At 36.5% G+C, this 22,609-nt stretch overlaps 1 protein-coding gene across 3 annotated transcripts in view; it reads right to left on the minus strand.

Annotated features, from left to right (window-relative positions):
• Positions 1-727: 727 nt before the first annotated feature.
• The window catches only part of DENND6A (DENN domain containing 6A), a 35,884-nt gene continuing 14,002 nt past the window's right edge, over positions 728-22,609 (minus strand). For 2 of the 3 annotated variants that reach the window (XM_080385010.1, XM_080385012.1), the window contains 17 exons: positions 22,330-22,442; positions 21,320-21,400; positions 20,840-20,945; positions 19,607-19,686; positions 18,090-18,152; positions 17,369-17,424; positions 16,909-17,031; positions 16,641-16,736; positions 13,334-13,428; positions 11,477-11,542; positions 11,317-11,381; positions 10,611-10,700; positions 5,549-5,602; positions 5,356-5,465; positions 4,649-4,751; positions 3,125-3,199; positions 728-2,607 (listed from right to left, as the gene is read on the minus strand). In XM_080385010.1, coding sequence (XP_080241136.1) covers positions 2,476-2,607; positions 3,125-3,199; positions 4,649-4,751; positions 5,356-5,465; positions 5,549-5,602; positions 10,611-10,700; positions 11,317-11,381; positions 11,477-11,542; positions 13,334-13,428; positions 16,641-16,736; positions 16,909-17,031; positions 17,369-17,424; positions 18,090-18,152; positions 19,607-19,686; positions 20,840-20,945; positions 21,320-21,400; positions 22,330-22,442 — 1,508 coding nt within the window. In that variant the 3' untranslated portion in view covers positions 728-2,475. The remainder of the gene's footprint in view (positions 2,608-3,124; positions 3,200-4,648; positions 4,752-5,355; positions 5,466-5,548; positions 5,603-10,610; positions 10,701-11,316; positions 11,382-11,476; positions 11,543-13,333; positions 13,429-16,640; positions 16,737-16,908; positions 17,032-17,368; positions 17,425-18,089; positions 18,153-19,606; positions 19,687-20,839; positions 20,946-21,319; positions 21,401-22,329; positions 22,443-22,609) is intronic. The other variant, XM_080385011.1, reaches the window with a different exon arrangement.

Below are 22,609 nucleotides of genomic sequence, written 5' to 3' on the forward strand. Positions count from 1 at the left end.
AAACAAAACAGAAACAAAAAAGAGGTGGGAAAATTCCAGCTCATCAAGCTGACAACTACAGTTGTGCAGCTGATGCAATTCCCCTGCAACACTATGAATGGCTGAAGCATCCCTAGTCAAAATATGCATGCTCAGTGTAAAAGGACTGCAGGGAGGCAGGGTAAGAACAGAAACCTGCAGAGGAAAGACGGTTCCTGTTTTAGTGACTGCATTTTGCCAAGACTTGTAGTTACAGGTTAAAGTCTTTTTGAACCACCATTACTGAAAAGCATTACAAGTCACTGATGAAGACAGCAACCAACCAAGTACAACTTGTCTTTTTGCCATTCTTTTTAAGCATCTAGTTATTCAGGGATCTAAACTAATACCAACTCCATTAAAGAAACCTGAATTGAACTTTGCTTGCAGTCTACTTCCCACTACCATGTTTCTCACAGGTGTCTCAGATGCATACAGGAAATAGACTGAATATTGGGTAGATTTTGTCTGGAAGTCAGTCCTTGCCATTTGCTTTTTTGAGGATCCTGCAGCTCTATTGTATTACAACCATGATGCATGGTCAAGCTACAACACTGCTCCATCACATCAGGCATCTCTGGTCACCTAAGGGGTACAGCTTCATCAAGTCAGACTGCAGCAGTCTCTACAAGCTGCTGAACAGCTCTGCTGACACAGGAGAGGGGAAAACCCAATCATCTAAGTAACATAGCTTCCAAAGACAAAAAAATAAAAATCAAACCTTTTATTTTCTTTTACAAAAATATGTATTTGCAGTCATGTGACAGTTATCATAGTTGTTACCAGTTTACATGGTTCCAAGAAACTATCTTAACTATTTAACCTGGAGCACTGTCTTATTTCATGTAAGAAGGGCCACTTACTGATTCCTGGATTAGAAATGCTACTCATCAGGGTGTGCAAAAAAAAAATATTTGCGAGTTAGAAATTAATGCTGAAGTGGTGTAGTTTAAGTAACATAATAGATACATTAAACTTTTGGTCATGAGTTATCGTATACAAACCATAACAGTATTAAAATACATTTTCATAAAAATACCGTGACACTTTATATCTAAATAAGACATTTTTAGAAAGATGGTATGAAATATTTATCATACAAAAGCATATTCTTATAGCAGGATTATGTTGGAAGTTTTAAAAAATTCCATTCAAGCACTTAAAAGCAGAATTTTTTTTTATAACTGTGATCCACTTGTCATGCAAGTGTCTGCTGTGTGTACAATACAGCATTACGTTTATTCTGTTTGAAACTGGTCAAAGTACAACACTGCATGTGGAGCAGCTGAGTTCTTACGTACCACTGAAACTTGTTCAAGAAGATAAACATCACATTCTTGTCGCTTAACATGCAAGAGGAAATTACTCTTGATGCATGTCTGCTATATGCATATATTGAGAATAATTTCAGGCTACAATCTCTTCTTGCCACAGTTCGACCTTTCCATAGGCTTTTTTCAGCTGAAGCCAACACCTTATCCCTTCAGCCCCCTTACCTCCCCGAACATCCTACTGGTATAAGTAAAAATAAAAGATTATAACAGGATTTGTAACTGCTGTGATCTCCAACTGAAATAGATTGTATATCAGCTAACTCTACTGAAATCACTGATTTAAAAATCTGTATTAGAACACCACTGTTTATTTCCTGTGATGAATACTGCATGCTTACATTTACACTAGTGATCCGCCTTAAATCCTGGATGTCAGCAGTTTAAAACCACTAGTTAGAATACAATTACTTTGTATTTAAGGCATGTGAGTAAGAGCACCCTAATTAACTGACATTGAATGGAAGAGACGACTCTTCACGAAATTTGTCAGCTGCCTTCTCTTCTTTAAAGATGCTAAATTAATATGGTTTTGGAAAGATGTAAGGAGGAGAAGGGAAGAACGTTAAGAGCCAATCTGATTATTTCAGCTGTCCCTGAAACAGTTTTGAAAGCAATGATTTACCAGTAAAATACCTCAACTATAATGTATTATGACCAAGTCGCATGTCAGTTGGACTCATCGCTAGATGAAAACATAAAAAAAAAAAAATTAAAAAAAAGGCAAAGCAATCAGATACAACATCAACAGGACAGACAGTACAGGATCAATATTGCTTACCCCTGAGTTAACAGGATTGGGTATAGCAGCACCACTTGGAAAACATTCTGCAATGCCAGCACTGCACCGTGGTCCTATACTGTGGTATAGTTTCATATGCCCACAGATTTTTCTTTAAGAGCACTTATTTCAAACATTAATATTAGACACAGGAATTCCTTTAGTTGCATTGGTATTTAAATGGAAAAAACCCAGTGAAAATAGTATAGTAGAGTATACTATTAGTACAGTCCATTTGTAGTGTTAACATACTATTTAAAGGTGTGTTCTGAACTTGGGAAGCCACCGTCTTCTGTGAAACTGCATTTGCCATTTGCTTTTTGCACGAAAAAAGCCCAGTAGAAATCATGTTGTGCCAGTTTTGAGCAAGATGTCCTGTAAGTCATCTGGAAGTGCTAGTATGATATCATTGATGTGTGTCTGCAGCTTTTTCAGTGTGTCAGTTTTCACAGGAAGGTGTTCTCTGTCAGCCTGCAACTGCAAAGGTACAATGAAACATGGTTTCTACTAAAAATACAAGTCCACCTTAAGAATATGTCACACAAAAGTGACATATTAGTGTATTTGAAAAATTAATTCCTTATTTACAGACCACGTAGAAAGTTGGACTATAGCAGGTTTCCTCAACAATCACACAACAGCATCAGCTAACACTGATTTGGACTTTCAGTAATCATAAGGAAGTTTGGTTTTCTTCTTCCCTGAGGATTCAGCCTTGCTCCCACTCAGATCAGTCAAAAAGTTCCAACTTGTTTTAAAAAAAATAGGATCAGTGCAATGCTTCCAACATAGCTGAACAATGGTGGGAAGCTAGCTCAACCTTACAGTCTTAGCTGAAATGAACTGGTTTTATTTTACAAAACTTGAATGATTGATTCCTTGGGATACCCAGATCTTAAGGAGTATATTTCATTCAAATACCTGTAAACACAACTATGTAACACTATCTAGTTAAGTAATGCAAATTTGAGCCATGTTCAATTCCATTACTTACCAGTTTATTCTTTAACTTTAAGACAAGATCCACCGTTTCCACTTCAGTATGCTTTTGACTCCAGAAAACCAAGTTCTAAAAGAATAAAAATTAAGCATTGAAATATTTATGGTAACTTGTATAATCTTCAACAATAGTATTCATCTACACCTACCGTTCAGAATGGGTCTTCTCCTTTTCCTTATTCTCATGCCACTTATTAAATTCATTTTACTCATGTACTGTCTCTACTGTGAACTGCAAAATCTGCTTTATTTGCATGTTTGTTCAGGACTTAGCATAACAGACTAGCACACAACATAAACAAACAAACAAATCATGCCAAACAGGCTTAGTTTCAAAACCAGCATCTACAATGCAAAATAGCAGCAAATGTTTACCACATCAGATCTACTAGCATAATACATAGTTGATAACTAGTAAAATATACTCATCAAGTGAATTTTCTTATGGAAGTTCTGTTCCCCTGCCCCTTTACTATTCACCTATTAAATATATTTGCTTATATACAGGAAGATGTTAATATTCAGATCAAAAGAAAAAAACTAGTATGGAGCAGAACCAGTAATAAATTTGTGACACGTTTCCTTTTCTTTGAAATAAGTTCGTGTCAAATATAGTTGGATAAATTCTAGGCAATTGACCTAGCTGTTGCCCTGCAAATGATTTGGGCTGCTCCAGCTGAACAATCTATTTGGGCTGCTACAATGTACTGTTTGGGAATTGACAAGGCAAGGGATAAAAATCAATGGCTTTTTTCAAATAACCAGTGCAATCTTTTGTTTTAAAGCTGTGGTGTTGATTGAACTTTTTTTTATTCTTCCTATTCCCTCTTTAGCCACACAATCTCTTCTCCTCTTGCAGTACATTTCTTCATTAGTCGTTCCGACTTAAATGATACTGATACCCACTTCAGCCTCTTAAGAACTGATCTTGCAACAGAAATCATTCGTGTGGCATTTTTTTATATATCAATAAAGAGATTTCACTTCTCAGCTTCCCATTACCATGGATTTGTTGTAGGATTGCTTTAATATCTTTGGAGTTGTAGGTTTCTTTACTACCCATATCTGATTAGTTGTCAATTTTCTATGGTACTCCCCGAGTTTATACCTTCAAAGCTACGAACTGTATCGCAACTAAAAATGTCTTGTCAAATGAAATGCCAAGGAAGCAAGCTGGATGAAATAATGTTATCAAGTAGAAGGAAATATCTTTTTTTTTTGGGGTGGTGTATTCAATTCAAAACACACAACAGAACAAAAAAGTACCTAAGATACATTTTACAAACAGTAACAGTTGTTATAAAAAAAGCGAACTGTATTTCATATTGCTGTCTTTTGCTATGTTAGTTCTAGCTTGTACTTGGTTAACAAAATCACTGTTTGCTAGATCAGACTTGAGAAAATTGTAAACATTTTTATGTTCAACCAATGAACACACCAGGAGTAAAACTGACTTGAGGAAGAATATATTTTTTATTATCAGATAATAAATATAATCATAAGCACACATTTTTCTAACCTCATTACAGAGTGCTTCTAAGTGAAGGGCCTCTAACTTCTGTGTCATTTCTTTCTGCCGGCTCCTAAACCAACCGTCGAAGTTTGGCGATTTCAAAAAATGCCTGGTAAAACACCAAAGAAAAATAGGGTTTATATTTTAATTAAAATTTTGATAACTCTGCTTTCTAAGTCATCAGATGTGAAGTAATTACGTTTGAGGTTGAAAAATATATTAGGACCCTTTCTCTGTTTACTTTCAAAAAACTAACATTCTCAAGTGGAGTATAACAGGTGTTTCTATTAATCAAGACAAGGATTGAGAAAACAACATAAAGAAAAGGTGTCTGAAAGACAAAATTTTGTCAGGAGAAAAATCAAGGCTCAGTTTGAAATATCCTCATTTTTATCTTTGTGTTTTATTGGAAGTAGGAACCACAGAAATAAAACCACAAACCATATCGGTATACAGAGACCTGTAGTGTCATAGCACCTTATGAAACCCATTAAAAGGTTACAGAGACACAGATTTAAGTGAGCAAAGTATACTAAGCACTACCAATTCCTATTAAGGTATATATATTCTAAAAGTAAGTCTTATTCAAATCAATACTGATTTGTTCAGGAAAAGATCTGAAGTTTGATTTGAAGTTTGCTCAGGAACAAGAGCATTCATACTACTGATTTGTCTTCATTTATGAAATTTTTTATGCTGATGAAAAAAGTGACCTGTAAAGTCCTATCCAGTCTCCTTTTAAACCTGATGTGAGCTGTGGTCCTGCTTTTTCCAGTGTCTTCATGAAGTCATCTTGACTAAATTGCCTCAGCTGTGGTGGACTCTATGGAAAGAAAAAAGTAGTGAGCATACTATAACTGTTTTCTCTAATCAACAGTTTCCAGTTCATTTGAATTACTTCCTTACCTTCCATGGTGATATGCATTTTTGCAAAGGCATTAGGCTTGCCACATAACGTTCCTAAGGAAAGGAAAAAGAAACGTTGTTTGCATAACCAATACTAAAGACACAGTCCACATGTACGGTTGCTTATCACTTGTGCCCACAATGTTTTTTCTTCTGAGTATTGGTACAGGGTGGGGTCGTGCATATTTACCACATGAGAACGTAAGAAGGAGCTTATCTAATACCATTCGTATTTCCTAACTACAGAACTCTGTCAGCAAGATTGAAGGACATGAGGCAAAGGAGGACAGTAGACAAACATATACATGGAATATATATCTCTTGAACTCCAGCCACTAGTAAATAACATCTCTTTTCTTTGGTGACAGTCTACAGGTACCTTCACATCATGGGTGATTACAAACACTAATTGCACTTTGCATCAAGTATTAGGAAGTGATTTGCAGAGTGCCCCAGACAAAACATTAAGTACAGAACTAACCTACAAAACACTGAATCACCTGCGGGCCTCTCTGCAGCAGCAATGTTTGGCAAAGGCATGGCTAGTGCCCCAACGGGCCATCTAGCATACGAGCGGAGGAGCGGTTTCTCAGCAAGGCCACTGCTGAAGCTGAAGGCCCGATGACAGGAGGCAGCTCTGCCCTGCCAGCTCTCACAAGCACATCGATACAAACTGCTATACATTCATTTTGAAAGTGTATTCAAATAGCTGTGCATTTTAATCTGCGTAATCAGCTTCTATAATATTATGAAATTCAATATTATTATGAAGTAGTTCCATCTTTTGAAGAAACAAAAGACACACCCCCTTATAGTTTCCTTGTTGCAGGGAATGTAAAGGGTGATCTCACCCTGTAAACTTAAGATTTATTACAGAAAACATAGTAAGTTTCTCACCTCTTGCTCAGAGTGAAAGTCTGAGCAAGATGGAGGGGAATGCCAGGGAAAGGTTTTGGATTCACCCTACATGTCCATCTCGTCTCAAAATAAGAGGAGAGCAAGACAAATTTTAAGGAGAAACTCCTCTAATCATTAACACCCAAGGGCAAACAACTCTGTGGGAATGTTCCGGTTCCTGCAGACAGAAATTGGACCTGATCATGCACATTCTGAAATGATGAGAAGTTCAGGTCAAGCACAAAAAGTTGTTCAGAGCTCAGAACAGGACAGAGGATATGTAAACATCTAATGCCTGAGGTATCACTGCCCAATTTTATATATCCCAATTTTAATGTCCCAACTACCTCCCCAGAGAAACGACTTCACTTCGTGCAGAAGTTTTTGGGTTGAAGTCCACCATTACACAGACTTCACACCTCCAAATGCTAGGTGAGAGTATGCACCTATTACAACATAATTATTACCCTAATGCACAAATTAGAAAACAAAATGACAAATTTCCATTTCAGTGCAAGTCAAAGCCTACAAATCTGCATGGATTCAGCAACCTAAACACAATATTCATTTGTCAGCATAAAAGTATGTCCGGAGTCTGCAATCACTACATCACGATTCCAATTTACAGGACAGGTAAATTTTTACTATTGCATCGGACACAAATTCCTATTTTACAAATTAACATCTCTGTTCAGAAGCAAAAAAAAAAAAAAAAATAAATCAGTGAACATTAAGCATTCCAAACAACTTTGCTGATTGGCTAGAAATGAGACAAAATAGGCTTAGAGATTTGAACAGATGAAGTACCATGTTTAGAGAGCAAACACCAGATATCTGCCATTTCCAGAGTAGCACGATGCTATACAATAAAATATTCTGATCCACTGAAAAAACATTCTCCATGTGACACCCTAATACAGAGTAGATTTATCTCGACATTCAGTGATAGTCTTTCCTTTGTAAAGTGTAATAGCATCTTCTAGAGTCACCTGAATTTGCAGTTTCCTCAATCTGTTTTATCACACCCAAACCCAGAAGAAGTTATCACCTGATAAAGCAAACTCTTGTGACAACCATTGTTTTACAGGAACAGCGTATAGAAAACAAAAAATTTTGAGATTCACTGTCTAGAAACCATTCTCATGTGACTCTGAGGAAAACCAAACCAGCTTATCACTAATAGACAAAACCAGCAAAATTAGAAGGAAAAATCCTGAACAGAAATTACAGTTGAAGGAACTAGATTCCATTAGTCTCCTTATGAACCTTCAGATTGCTGAACTCACCTCTGCTACATTCAGAATAAAAAACTGCAGGCTTTTTTACTGAGGTTGATACAAACAAAAACCCAAACACACAAAAAAAGAAAAATGGAAACCACAAAACTCTGAAAGCTTTCAATGTTGTTTTGGGATGTTCCTCCCAGGTGTAAGACTGTATCGGGTTTACAGCCAAGTAGAGCACGACTGAGAAATGGTCATCACGAAAATGTCTTATACTCTAAAACCCAAGTCTTGGTGAAAGAGCAGTACTGTGGATGATTACTGCAGTCATCAGTGATCTAGAAGCTGTATTTACTGCCTCTGAGGAAGGCAAAGCATGAGGATCATGATGAAAACCTCCTCTAGAATCAGGGGACACAAGTGTGTTGAATTTGTACAGCAGTTTATGCCTATGCTTGTATAGCAAGGTTTGATATTGAGCTATATATTCAAATTAGCCTTGCTCTGAGCAGTGGAGTTGGATCAGATGTCCTAGGTAACCTACATTCATCTTTGATTTTATGATCTAGTGAAGAGCTCTGTATATGCAATTTCCTCCCAAAGGTATTTATTTGTTTGAAATAGCCATCCATACTAAATTTCATTTGCCCATATTTTTTTTCTGAAGCAGCAGTAATATTGAGGAAAACTGAGACCAGGTAAGAGAAAGCAAATTCTGTAGTCCCTGCAACATCATGTTGGCCATTAAGATTTCCTGACAGGAAACGAGACTGAGATAAAGCTGAGTTTCATAATAGTTTTGCCAGTTCTAGATGCTCTGAATCTAAGTAGAGACATTACCTTTTTGTCAAAAGTCTCTTGTGACTTTTGTTTATGCTTGATGTAGCTGCAAGATTTGAAATCCTGAAAATACTGCAATAATCTGAGCAAATAGCTGCCTTGAGGCGAAAAAGGACCTGCCCAAGGAGGACTGACTGCTGAAATTTGTCCACTGCAGGGAATGCAATGGCAAAACAACTTCAAAATCAATGAATAAAAAAAGAAAACCAAAACAAAACTCTGTCTACCTTTGGAAACAGACATTGTTCTTTGGAAGTTGGATAGAACATTGGTAAAAATGGAGTTGCAAAGGTAAGTACATCTGCAAAGTATTAATGAAGTAAATTAATTGCCTAGAAGATGAGTAACGAAATGCTGTCTGGACAAGGCAGCTGAAAGGAACTGAGATGTACTAGAAATAGTTTCTCACACCAAGCCTAACAGCAGTGAGTGCACAAATATGACTGGAAAAGGGAAAAAATTCTCTTAACTTTAATGATTTGCATGGAAAAGCACAGAGTAAATATCCAAGGGAAAAAATTAAGCCAGTCTGATTTACCAGTTGAATTGGCTGATCTTTCACGTATTAACAGAAAGATTACCTTGTAGCATCCCCTCAGTTATCATAGCAAACAGCAATTTGCTACAAGAGTATATACACTTACAGAGCTCTTCTCATTACAAAGTACTTTCCAGCTCTACCTTTCCAATACTGACATTTCTTAACGTCAAGGGAAATACTCTTACATGGGAAAAAAAATAATTTCAACAGTAGACAGATGTTCCAAGTATTGAGGAAGGATTAAAGAAATGTCCATCTTGCTTCATGTTAAAATACACACACAGAGAGTTTTACTTTGCATAAATGCTACACAGTGTGTTGCAAGCAAACATCTGAAAATGCTGTCTAGCAATGTATACAAAGAGGCATTCCTTTTTAAGATCTGAATCTTCTGTCTAGGTATATAAATGTTGCATTTCTGAGATTAAGCTACGGCCTTCCTTTTTATGCTAAGTATGGTAATTAAAGAACTGTAAGACTACAGTATTTTAGAAAACTCAAGACATAGCCTAAGGGTAAATTTCTGTAGCTCGGGTATTATTCACAGGATCCTAAACCAGTTGAGGTTGGAAGGCTCATCTGGTGCTATTTCCCTCTTTCCCCCCTGCACAAGCTTCCCTGCAGGCTGCCCAGGACTATGCCTAGACAGGTTTTTTTTATATCTCCAAGGACAGAGACTCCACGACCTCTCTGGGCAACCTAACCTGCTTCACTGCTCAGTAGTAAAAAAGCATTTCCTGATGGCTGACAGACCCTCCTTGTGTTTCAGTTTTTGCCCACTGCCTCTTGTCCTGTCACTGAACTGAGCCTGTATCCATCTTATTTATATCCTCCCTTCAGATTTACATACATTTATTTGCATTGGTGAGACTCCTCCCCTGCCGCACCCCCACACCTTCTCTTCCCTAGGCTAAACAGCTCCAGTTCTCTCAGCCTTTCCTCACATGAAAGATGTCCCAGTTCCTCAGTCATTTCAGTAGCCCTTGACTGGACTCCCTCCAGTACCTCCATCTCGCTCTGGTACTGGGGAGCCCAGAACTAGACATGATACTCCAGGTATGGCCTCACCAGCACTGAGTAGAGGGAAAAAAATCACCTGCCTCAGCCTGCTGGCAACACCCCTCCTAATGCAGCCCAGGATACCACTGGCTGCCTTTGCTTCAAGGGCACATTGCTGGCTGATGTTCAACTTCATGTCCATTAGGACTCCCAGATCCTTTTCTGCACAGCTGCACTCCCCCCCCCCCCCCGACTTTGCACTCCTCTTTGCTGAACTGCATAAGGTCCCTGTCGATCCATTTCCCCAGCCTGCTGAGGTCCCTCTGAACAGCAGCAAGACCCTGTGGTGTATCAGCCACTCCTCCCAGTTTTGTCCCATCAGCAAACTTGCTGAGGGTACACACTGCCCCATCACCTAGATCACTAACAAAGATGTTGAACAGTAGTGGATCCAGTGCTGACCCCAGGGGTACACTGCTAGATACTGGACTTGGTCAGACTAACACCAAACAAGCTACTGCATATTTATATATGTAAAAAACCCGTTAGTCTGAGAACTCACTAATGGAATAATGAAACTTTCCGTCAATTCCAAAAAATACCGCCGAAGAATCACACTCTGTGCTTCTGTGGGACGCTTCTGTTGTACACCCTTAAAAAAGAAATAAAGAATCAGTCTGTTACCTCAAAATATGTCAGTAGTTGTGGGGTTTTTTAAAGAGTATTTATTCGAGTTTTTCTGTAGTCATTGTCCACAAGCCTACACACAGCACCCCGTACCCTGAACCATGACAGGAAAACGAATATGTCAAGTCCTTCTGCACAGATATTCATGCCTTCAATTGCTGATTTTTTATTTTCATGTATAGAAATTAAAGGAAAGTTTCTATAAAAAACTTGTGCAAATCAGGTGAAGTTTAGAATCTCTGATTCTTACCTCAAGCGTGAGATTTCTAGAACAAACAGACTAGATGGAGATCGCAAAAGGTAGACCCCAAAAGAGATGCACGGATAAGTCACTTCAATTCTCTACATGATTAAGCTAACTTCTTGAGTTCTACTGTTCGTGTTGTTACCCAAACTGCTAAGAAGGCAGCAGCCTTTCTTCTGCAATGAAGCTGTACATCTATCTATCCAGTTATGAATTGGGGCAAAGTAATCAGAATCTAGTTTCATTTCAGTTATGCACACAGAGCTCTGCCTTCAATTAAAACACTGCATGACAATATATAAAAGAGTTTCCATTAAGAAAAGACTTGCAGTATTACCTTTTGTAATTGTTTAACAATTTCTTCATCTTTGTTCAAGTATGGCTTGTAAGAGGTATAAACACCTAAAGAAAAAAAAGCAGCACTTAGCCAAAGGAAAAAAAGGGTATGCTTTTTAAAATTAAAATACTGGTAATTTAATTCTGAAGCAACTTATTACCAGGTTTGGAGTCCAAAGTTTTAAGGTTCTTCAGTTTTTTCACTTTCACCTGCTTTGGAACTTCACCTGCCAAAACATTTAAAGCCACCCTACTTGAAATATCCATCTTTATTACTAGATACTACAGCTGATGTGCTATACATTGCACTGATTTTTAGAAATGGATACTTTCATTTAGAAGACTACCTAATACTGTAAGAAGCATTAAGACACACTGGCAACATCCAGGTATATATCCAGAAACATTCAGTAAACATATGAGTAACAACATACAGGCTTTTCAATTCATATAAGGGTCCCCTGTTTAAAGCAAAAAAAACCCCAAAACCAAACCAAAAATACAGAGGTACAACCTTCTGAATCAAAGTAGCCAAAGAAAAATACTGACTATATAGCAGTAAATGACTGTTTCATTAATTTCAAATTTCATTTCCTCTTCCTTTGTTCCCCTTAGGGTAAATGCTTTCAGGAACAAATCTTTGGTACCTGTGCTGAAATAAATTGTACACAAGAAATTAAAACAGTAGCCATGGATCTAAGTGTTCTAAAAGAAAATTCAAGTCCCTTTTTCATAGGCCAAACTAAGGTTTTTGGTTTTCTTTTTCAAATATAGCCTCCTCCAGCCAGAAGACCCTAAACCCTGTTAACAACAGTCCTGCAGCCTCATCAGAACCTTTCGCCTAGATGTAGTTGGACACTCAACTTCAGAAAATGCAACAGTATATAATTGCTATTGAAACTGAAGAGTGAGGAGAAAAGGAGAAAAAAACCACACCACCCAACAACAACAAAAAAAATAGTCACAAGCCCTCTCCTTATCCCTAAAGGAGTAAAATTTAAATTTTTAAAGGCAGGTCAGACAGATACATCACTAGAACTTCCTGACTAAGCATTTCACATACCTGCACCAAAACTTCAGAATTTCATACTTGAGACTGTGTATCAAATTCGAAGGCAACCTGTGTATATGGCTTTGTAGAGGTTTAATAGTTTAATTAAGAATCTGTTTTCCAAACCTTCGCTACACAGCAGCTAGCTAAGTCCCCCCCACAACCCCTAAAGCCCCACAGGTATTCTGAAGATGGACAGGCATAATATTTTAAAGTAAAGCAAAACTTTGCCTAATGATATTGAGCACAGCATGAAATCTTTAATTAATCTGGTGTATTCAGAAACTGACTCTAACATATTCTACAAAAACGGATTTCATGGTTTATTATCCTAACTGGGTATTTATGCATTCCCACTGCCAGAACAAAACAGCGAACCTGTCACAGCAAACTGCTACATTCAGGAATTAAAGAGTACTGCAGTATTTTATTACAGGCTAGCAATTGACATGTTATCCAAAGATTACATTAAAATTCTACTCAATCATGTAAAGAAATCAGCCAGCTTGAACAATTAATAATTACCAGAATATCACCAGATTATAAATATATTCTCAAAATACTGTCACAAACAACTTTTTATGTTATTGCAACATTCAAACTTAGCTTTCATATGGCTCTTACCTTCTGTGCACTCACTGTAACTGGTTTGTTACATGCATCCTAAAATTAACATCAGTAATAATTTCTCATTTTAATACCTTATTGGTAGACAGACAAAACCAGGAATGTGTGAAAAGTAAAACATCATTAATAATGAGTATTACCACCTTTTACATTTAATAGATGAGATTTGGCAGTACATGACATACAGTACACGGGAGACTAACTTCACTTGACCGACTGACATCCATGAGGTTTTGATTAGTATTCAACTAAATTAATTGAACTAAATAAAATGTTTGTAAATAAATAAGCCACAGTTAAGTCTTGTTGCACAGGAGTGTAGAAGGTATTTCTACTTTACCTGGAAGTTTAAGATCTCCAATTCGGATAATGTGAGGCCAGTGCTGAAGTGTTTTAGCAAAAAAAGGATTTGTCACTCCTAAAATGACAGATGGTCTAGAAAAATAATGACAATGTTTAGAATATGACAGTAAGAGCTTCCATCTCAATGAAATCAAAAGGTTAACTTTAATTCTTAACTTGAAATTATTTTCCTTTTGTATTTAAGAGTTACATTTTAAGTTGCACGTGAGAACACAGTAGTATGTTTATTAAAAGTTTTTAAGTGTTAGAAACTAGCAAAACAAGCATATCTTAAAGTCTAAACAATAGTGGAGAACAGAAGTGACATCTGCTTAGGCTCTTGGCTAAATTCTGCCCAACTGCAATGATGAGAACAGGGTATTATCTGATATTTAATGAATAGGAATTTGACCCATGTTTGAAAGACAAATTACCACTTCTCAAGGTTTGATTATAACAAAATCTCAGTGCTTGAATGTGCATGTCAACGTGACTGCTGTTTGTCTGAGACTTCTCAGCAAAGCTACAGCTCAGCTGACATGATTAAGGAAAAAAAAAAAAAAAAAAAAAAAAAGGACACACAACTTCCTTTCCGACACTTTAGCATTCTCCGTTAAAAAGCAGTTACCAAATGATGAAGTACAAGCACATTAACAGCACTGTGCCCAAGCTCACAACCTGTCAGATTTTTCTGTCTACTCTGTACTTCGAATGTGGCTTTGAAGATGCATAGGGGCACCCAGAGAACAAGAGGCATCAAGAGCACAAGGCTGCTGCTATACCATAGGCCTGCAGAATCTGGGATTTACAGCACTGATATGATGGCTGCCATCCATTTTATAGCCAAATGTTAGTTAAGGAGAAAACGTTACTGCAAGTCTCGCTGAACTGCCGTATCAAAAACAGGTTATCGTGACTTCTTCAGACTGTTCAAATTTGGGATATTTAAAACACTTTCTGTACATCGCCCTTAACTTCCCTGTTTCTCAAGGCGAGGTGGGGAGAAAAACAAGAAGTGATCTTTCTTTAGATTTTTGTTCAATTCTTCTGGCTATACCATGATGGCAACTGGGCATCAATTTCTATGTTAACCTACAAACTTTTCCGACTTTCATTCCTCCCTCCACTCGCTAATTATAATTATACAGATCTCTCTCTCTCTCAAAATTCATTAGCCATTCACAGATAGGAGAAAAATCTGATCACACAGCTCTGTACCTTAGTAAAATGTCTAGGCCATGGAAATAACAATTTTCTTCTCTCCATTCCATTTTAGAATGAGCAGCACCAAACTGTATCAAGTTTCTTAGAAGTCTTTTCTCACTTGTCACCAACTCAACTTTCCCCAGAAAAATCACTTCGAGTCCTACCTGCTGTTCAAGTATGTTTGTCTGAAAACATTTTATTCCAGATATTAAGTATTTTTCCCTACTCCTTTGAATTAGTTTCATTATTTTTTGTTGTTTCAATAATCCTGTTAAACGAATTTGCATTACTGACTTAAATTTATTGGGATTTGCAAATGTTTCAGTGTTATCATACATGATTTACAATCTTTCTTCCAAAATGAAGAACAGCATCCATAACAATGTCCCAACAGATTCCTTCCTTGTACTCTGAAAAAATAAACTTACGATGTTTTATCTTATCTTCTTTTCATAGTCACATCATAAGAATCAACATAACAAACTAAGGCTCAGAAGAACTCAAACCAACAGGCATTCTCCTTCTCTCTAGGAATGGATCAGGTCTAACCCATCTTAAATCTTCTCGTGCCTCCTTTGTAGGAACCAAATAGCAAGTTTCACACAGAATTGGTTTGGACCAACATACACAAATTGACATTCTTTTACTAACTCGAGCGTTAAAGTCAAGTGAGGCTTTCATTTACACGCATACAAATAATTCTCCAGGTCAAGGTAAACCGGTAGCAAATCACGAGGACTCTTGTTTCATTGCTACTGATGATATAATAGCAAGATTTGGTAAACTACTTGGTAACTTTTAGGAGCATTAATCTATTATATTTACCAGAACCAATACTGATTTTAAACCACCGAAGTAATTTCTGAAAAGGCACAATAAATCAAAACATCAAGATGAAAAACCTTGCTCCTTTCTCACTAATAAAACAGGCAGAATCTGCATCATCTGGATTCTTCCCCTTCTCAGAGCCACTGCTTTAAAAGCCCATTTCCAATCTTTCAATTCTTTTTTTGTTTTCTGTAAGAAAGCTTGTGCAATTCTAGCTCTATTTCAAATACTAACATATGTACTGGACAACCTTTCTGCTCTGCTACAGAGCAGCAGATGGATTTTTTTTTAAACATGGGTTACTAAAGTTTAACCAAATTCTTCTTGCAATTATTTTTAGAAACTAAATTACATACTGCACAACCATTCCCATGGAAAACAATCTGAAACATAGTGCCTAAGTTTGTATGTTCTTCCACTGCTGTGCCTCTGGCAACACCTTTGTTGAGAGGAAAAATACAGTACAAAAAGCAACGAAATAAAGAAAAAACCCAACACAACAACACTGCTTGTTAATACATTAGTAAAAAAAAAATTATGAAAAGATCAGTGAATCTAGCACATGCACTCCATTCCCAAGTCAAGTTGCATTTAGATAACATATAGTAAGAAATATTGGAGGTATATGCTCTCAAAATCAGAGCAGGATTAAAAAAAAAAAGGGGGGGGGGAAATGTGTCATTAAAGCAGTTTCAAAGAGAATTGATTTTGTAGACTGATGCTCTTAAAAAAAGGATCTTAATTTCAGAATTATTTACAACATTTTTCTAACAAATTCAGTGAAGAGATATTTACTTTTTAAATTACTGCCTCAACTAGGACACTGACTGGATTAACTTTACAAAGCAGCTGTATGGATGTTGAATTCTAGAAGTCACCTTGTTTACCAATTGCTTAAAAATAAAAACAAGTACAGAACAATTTTCCAAGGTGCTACTACAGAGCTGTTGCTGCATAGACAAACGCTTATGGAAAAGTGAAACTTTTCTTGCTTTCATATTTGCATTTTACTTATTCTGTACACAAGTATCCTACGAAGCTCAAATGTCGTTTAACTGTGACATTGTTTGATAACTTCTTTATCCTATCTAACTGGGGCGAAAACTTAAACAGCTAATTACTGCACTCTAAGATAAATCTTATTTACGTAAGGAGTCTAAATGTAATTCTCTAATGACAGAAATTTAGAATAGTTAAGCAGTATCTTAAAACAAATTTATATTTACAAGTGGCTTTGAGCAACACCTTCACAAGAAGTTTGATTTACTTACGGGGCTTGTGTGCGAGTTGTGTATTCTTTGAATTCACTGTCATGTATGGTAAAGTATGGCCTGAAATCACTGCAGTACTTCAATGGTGAAATACAACTGCAAGGTAGAAAGAGGAAAAGCTCGTTGTATGTTACAGTGCAAAATTTCACGAGACACACAAGCAAATTTAAAATTTGTCATGCTTTGTTACGTTCAAATCAAATGAAGATTGCAGCTGAGTGCAGCTACAATGACTCAGTCATTACTTAGGAAGCTCTACTACATTTACCTAACAAGTGCCAACACTGTTTCCGAAGATTCTGATGGTGATGGCGCCATCACAACAAGCGGTTCTCCTAGCAATACTAGTTCCCAAAGCATCTGAATGTGAAAGAACACTGGACAGAAACACCTAAAAACAGATTGTGTTATTTTAACACACTTAACATAACCAGAAATAGTATTTTATTAAGAACTGGATAAAAAGGAGGTTTGCAGCAGTATTTAAGTAATTTGAATAATAAAAACTTCTCTTGTGAAATGGAGCATTTAACAGACTTGCTTATTTATTGCAGTTTCAGCCTGCATGTTGTCTGAAATTTTTTTTAGCAGGCTTTACAGAAAAAGAATATTAAAAATAATACTGATAAATGTTGGCTTGCAAGCTATGAGATATGTGTTATGGAAATGTCATAAATCTTTGACTTGTGGGAATTCACAATTAGGAATAAATCAGACCAAACTCCTACCTGAAAAGATCTACTTCATGAACAGTTGGTAAAGCCATGGAGATCTGAGCATCTGCCTAAAAGACATCGCAATGCTTGTTTTTTAGTCATCAGAATACCTAGGTATTAAATGAAAGTCTCCCTTAAATGCTTACAGACAGTAGATGGTATATACCCTAATTATTCACCACTACTGTACTACTGCAGTATATGCTACATTATCTCCACAAGTACCCATTTTGTGTGCTAAAAGCAAGATTTCCCCCAACACACACACATACCACTTACAGACATGTAACTTTCAGTCCAGAAAAGATGTAAAATATCAAAGCTATTTTAAACAGTCATAGAGCACATGAAGGCACAGAGATTGTTTTTATATCCATCTTCTGTGGCTAAATATTTAAAATTTGGTTTTCATCCTCAAAAAGCCCTAGTTTAGTATAGTTTCACCAATTAAAAGCATGCTCAAGTTCAGTAAATTTTTCAGCCAACTATCCTCTTCCAGGCAGGATATCCCTTTTCTGAAGCACTTGGGGTAACTGGGTTAGAATACCTTTCCTATGAAGAATCCAACTCTAGACTCCTCTCCTCAAAGCATCAAAGACTCTGGATTTCATTATTGTCAAAGTATATAAGGATTTGCTATCAGTCTTTTATGAACAAGTTTAAAGTAAAAGAATGAAGGCAGATATTTAGCTTTCTCTTGGAGATACATACAACAGAAGGATCTAATCTCTACCTGGTGCATATTCTGTACTATTTGTGTTGTTCCAGGCTTGTCACGGTATGTTGGAATCCGCAACTTTGAAAGAAAAAGAAAGATTAATTTTTTTCCTTGTATCGAATTCAGCAGAGGCCTAAAACGCTGACTTAGACAAGATGTAACATTTAAAGAGGATATACTACCATATGATACTTACTTTAGAGAACACCCACATAACAATTAATACATAGCTGAAGACTACAGATCGTTGCTACAGGAATCAATAAATACTACATGGTACTACAGTGCAAACTGAATATTAGGGTATGAAATTGTATTTCAGTTAAAGAAGACTATTGGTAACATCAGTCACAACTATCACAACAATTTCAGTAAAAATGTTGGAGAGAATGATCTGAAATAAGGTTATGGGGTTTTAAGGTGGTACAGAATTACTTTTTAGAAAAAATCCTCTCCTAAAATATCAAGACATCCTGGTGGGTATAAGGCAGAATCCAAATAGGCTGAACAACTTAAATACATTTCACTGACCTCAGTCTGCATCTGTAAGTCTGAGTACTATAAATTTTATCATACTGGAAGCTGGTGTGCACAAGTGGATGTAATTTATATGTAAGAATTAAATCTGACTGCTCCAGCAGTGTTAAAAAACAGGGACAGTATCACCAAGGATGGCAATTATGGTTTTACTCAGTTTAGGAACACAATTCCAACTGTCATGGATAAGAATTACTGGATAAATGCAGGCAATACCCAAACAAGACATACCTGACATTCATATCATTACCACCCAGCATCCAGAACACTGCTTTATTAAATCTGTGCTTTCAGAACAGCTTCAGAAACTTCTCTTTCCACTCCCTGGTGATGTACACGCGTCTAGCCATAAACCTGAGAGAACCTGCTAAGAATGTACTTCCAATTGTAACCTCTGGATCCATCATATCCATTTAATTGCATTTCATATGAAGATGCTATGGCTCCCAGAAGCCCAGTTCTTAACAACTTTTAACGTCTACAGTTCCTCCCCATGCACTATATACAATGTCTTTAATAGCAATTTTCAGACTTATTTCACTTTCACTGAAAATTTTCAACAGACCAAGAAATTAATTTCTGGTGTGCAGGCCAAAAAAGATTTTTACTTGTTAAAACTTCAGGAACAAGAACGATTGTCATCAATATAATTAATAATTTGCTTGACTGGAACTTAATTCTCAGTACTTTGAAGTGTTACTTAATGCTTGATTTGACAAATATAATTAGCATTAAAGTCTCCTAGAATGCATAGTGCAGAAGGATAATGGACACTGCAATTGGTAGTTGTATTGAAACATCACTTTTTAGTATCTACAGAAATTACATGTTAACCTATGCACCATAAAAGATCTTCCCCTCCTCCCCCCAACCAAGGAATCTAATCAAGAGCTCCCAGAACTTTACTCTGAAAACAAGGCAGAATACAGTGAGTACCTGTACAGTAAAAGGAGGGGAAAACACCCTCAGAGAAAAATAAGCGCAGGAGTATTTACCTTCATTATAATACCCATTATAGGCAAATGCAGTATTTTCCCTGGAATTGGTGCTGGCCAACGATCAACATCGCTACAAACTTAAAGAAAAAGTATAATTTATAACTAGTTTATATATGCTGTAACCCACGATACTGTAGCCACCTTTGTGCACACTGCAATTTTAAATCAGTGCTGACAACCCACAACAGTTCTACTTATCTGTTGATCACTTAAACTCTTAAGTTTTACAGCCTTTTTGACATTCTTAATGTATTATTTTGTTAAAACCATGAAGTTTTTAATTTCAAGAGAACAGTATCCTCTTGCCTTCCCTTTTATGTAGCAACTAGACTTCCAATTAGTTGGAGAAATGTTATATGAGCAATCATGAAGATATATATTAAGAAACTTTGAAAAAGACACACACAGTTATGTACATTAACTACTGTAGAACAGATAAACACAAGTAGTTAAGGAAAAAGCTAGCTTTCTAGCTCGCCTAGAAAGTTTGTCAGCATTTTGTTGTAAACAATTATGAATATCATCACTAATTCTAGCAGTTTCTAATGAGTTTATTTTGTTCATAATACAATCTGTCAAAAACCCCCTGTTTTATCTATGGGTGATTAAAAAGTACAATTCCTTCATCAAGAATGGTTTCCACAAACTGCTGTTCAGTGAAAGCACAAAGACATGAATGTTGTATAGGGCAGACAGTACAAAGAACACAGCACTGCTAGGCAAAGAGCAAATAATTTTCCCTTTTGGCCCTCTGGCTCTTGAAGTTCTATAGGTAATGCTGAGGCACCCGTTATCAGTGCCGCCCTGTTGCTTTTTCCCTCTGGTCAAAAACCAACTAAACAAACAAAAAAGAAATAATGCAAAAAAAAACCCCATGCAAGAGGACATTTGTACGGTTGCTTAACAAAAGTTGCCAGAATACCCCAAAGGACTCAACTTGTGAAGAGTGCAAACTAAGCGCTGCCATCAGCTACTTGTGCTGAACTGATCCTGAAACACACAACAAAACCCTAGATCTATGTTTCTTAGGGGCAAGCTTCAACTCTCCCATGGAGGATCCCAAAATTAAATTATCTCTGTTCAATAATCTAGAAATTCAGCCAGTCTGCTAACGTTTCAACCCTCTACCCTGCAAGAAGACAGAAAGACAAACTAGAATGTGACAGTGTCGTTTGTTATTTCTCCAAAAGAAATATGCAATATTGTAAGAGTACATAATTGTATCGCTACCTGCTTCCAGGAAAGCTTCACTTTTTTCAAAATACTCTGGTGCTATTTGCTTAAGCATGGTGCGAAAGAGATGGACATAAGGTAGCTTGCTGATGAGGACCAGTGACTGGAACAGAGAGTAACAAAACAAAATATAACTTTTTCACCCTTGCTCTCAGTTCTACTGCAGTTCTATTGGTTATCTGCAGAGAATGTCAAGTGCGATTTTTTTCCACACATGCAAGTCAACCACACATTTGACTACAGGCAACTGCAACCAAACAATTCCCCGAAGTTCCCAACTATTTGTTTTTAAACACACAAAAAAAATTCTGTTCAGACAGTGAAGCTGGAACATAGCGTAACTGATATAAAATTAGACCAATTTACTATAAATCAAAAATTAATTTAGTTAAGAGAGCAAGATTCTCTTCCTGCTGCGAGGTCACTGAAAAATAATTTATTTCTGAATTATTATTTTCCTAAAAGAACTGAAATTACCTTCTGGAAATAGCCTCTTTTTAACGATTTGTCTCGAACTTGTCGGAAATATACATAGCCATAGTAATATGCTGAATCCTTCTGTGAAAGAAATGAAATAACTCAATACAACAACCTGATACTGTCCTTCGTTCTGAAGCATTTAATATGCTTTTTAAAAGCTTATTTCCCTGCAAGCTCCAAAGTTGATTAGATACAATAAACTAGAAGGATTATTTTTAAAAAAATGCCAACAAACAAAGTAAGTACTTCAAAGAGAAATGGAAACAGCTGTGCTTTCTGGCTTTACTATTTTTATAATCATATTCTCCTGACACACCATGAAAGCAAAAATAGAATTAATTTCCTGAGGAATAAATCAACACTCATAATTTTGCAAAACAGCATTTAACAGATTTTAGCAGTTAAAAACCTTAAAAGCCTGACTTGAAAAGATAAAAAAAATAGTCTTTCAATGTATTAGTTTTATAAGAGATTTGCGGAAGCATGCTCTCACATTTCAAAGAGAAAACATCACCTTCATCCTTCTTACAAAGAGGAATTCAAGTATTTGCCATATAAGCAGATCTAAATTGAGTTTGAGAATCAGACTCCCACTAACATAGTTAAAGGCCTCAATATACCACAAGGACACAATGAGAACAACTTTTTGGTCATTACTTCTTTTAGATAACCATCTCCAAAAAATGAAGGGTGGAAACAGAGACATCTCAACTTTTTTAAAGTTATAAAGCACTTCAGATTTCAAAAAAGGTAATGGTTTTTACAACTTGATCTACAAGTCTCTAGTCAGTAACAAAACAGGCCTGGTCCTCAACTTAATTCCTTGCAGTCCAAAATCCATAGTAATAAAACTTAAAGAATAGTTAATGGAACTCACATTTGCTGAGCTTTGTCTTTCAGGATATCCAGTTCAGAGATTTTGTTTTTCAAGCATTACATTTAAGCGTGAAGACCCATAAATTAACATTACCCGAAAGAAATTAACTTCATTTTTTCTTATTTCCAACCTTTAAGTAAACTGGTAGATCTCTATCCAATTGGTCCAAAAAACAACACAGTGAGACTTTCCTTCCAGGAGACCGTCGAAATCTAAAACAAAATTGTGTGTCCCCAAGACAACCTATGTATGGGGAAGAGATAAACAACAAAAAGACAGAGAGTATTCGGAGTTTGAGCCTTGTTTACAGTCAAAGAGGTATAAAAACTTTGATTCGTTTATTTTACACTGCTCTTGTGCCCTACTATTGTGACCATTTATGTATTTATGTTTTTGTAACTGAAAAATTT

Source organism: Falco punctatus (genome assembly GCF_963210335.1).
Source record: "Falco punctatus genome assembly, chromosome: 4".
NCBI classification, from domain to species: domain Eukaryota; kingdom Metazoa; phylum Chordata; class Aves; order Falconiformes; family Falconidae; genus Falco; species Falco punctatus.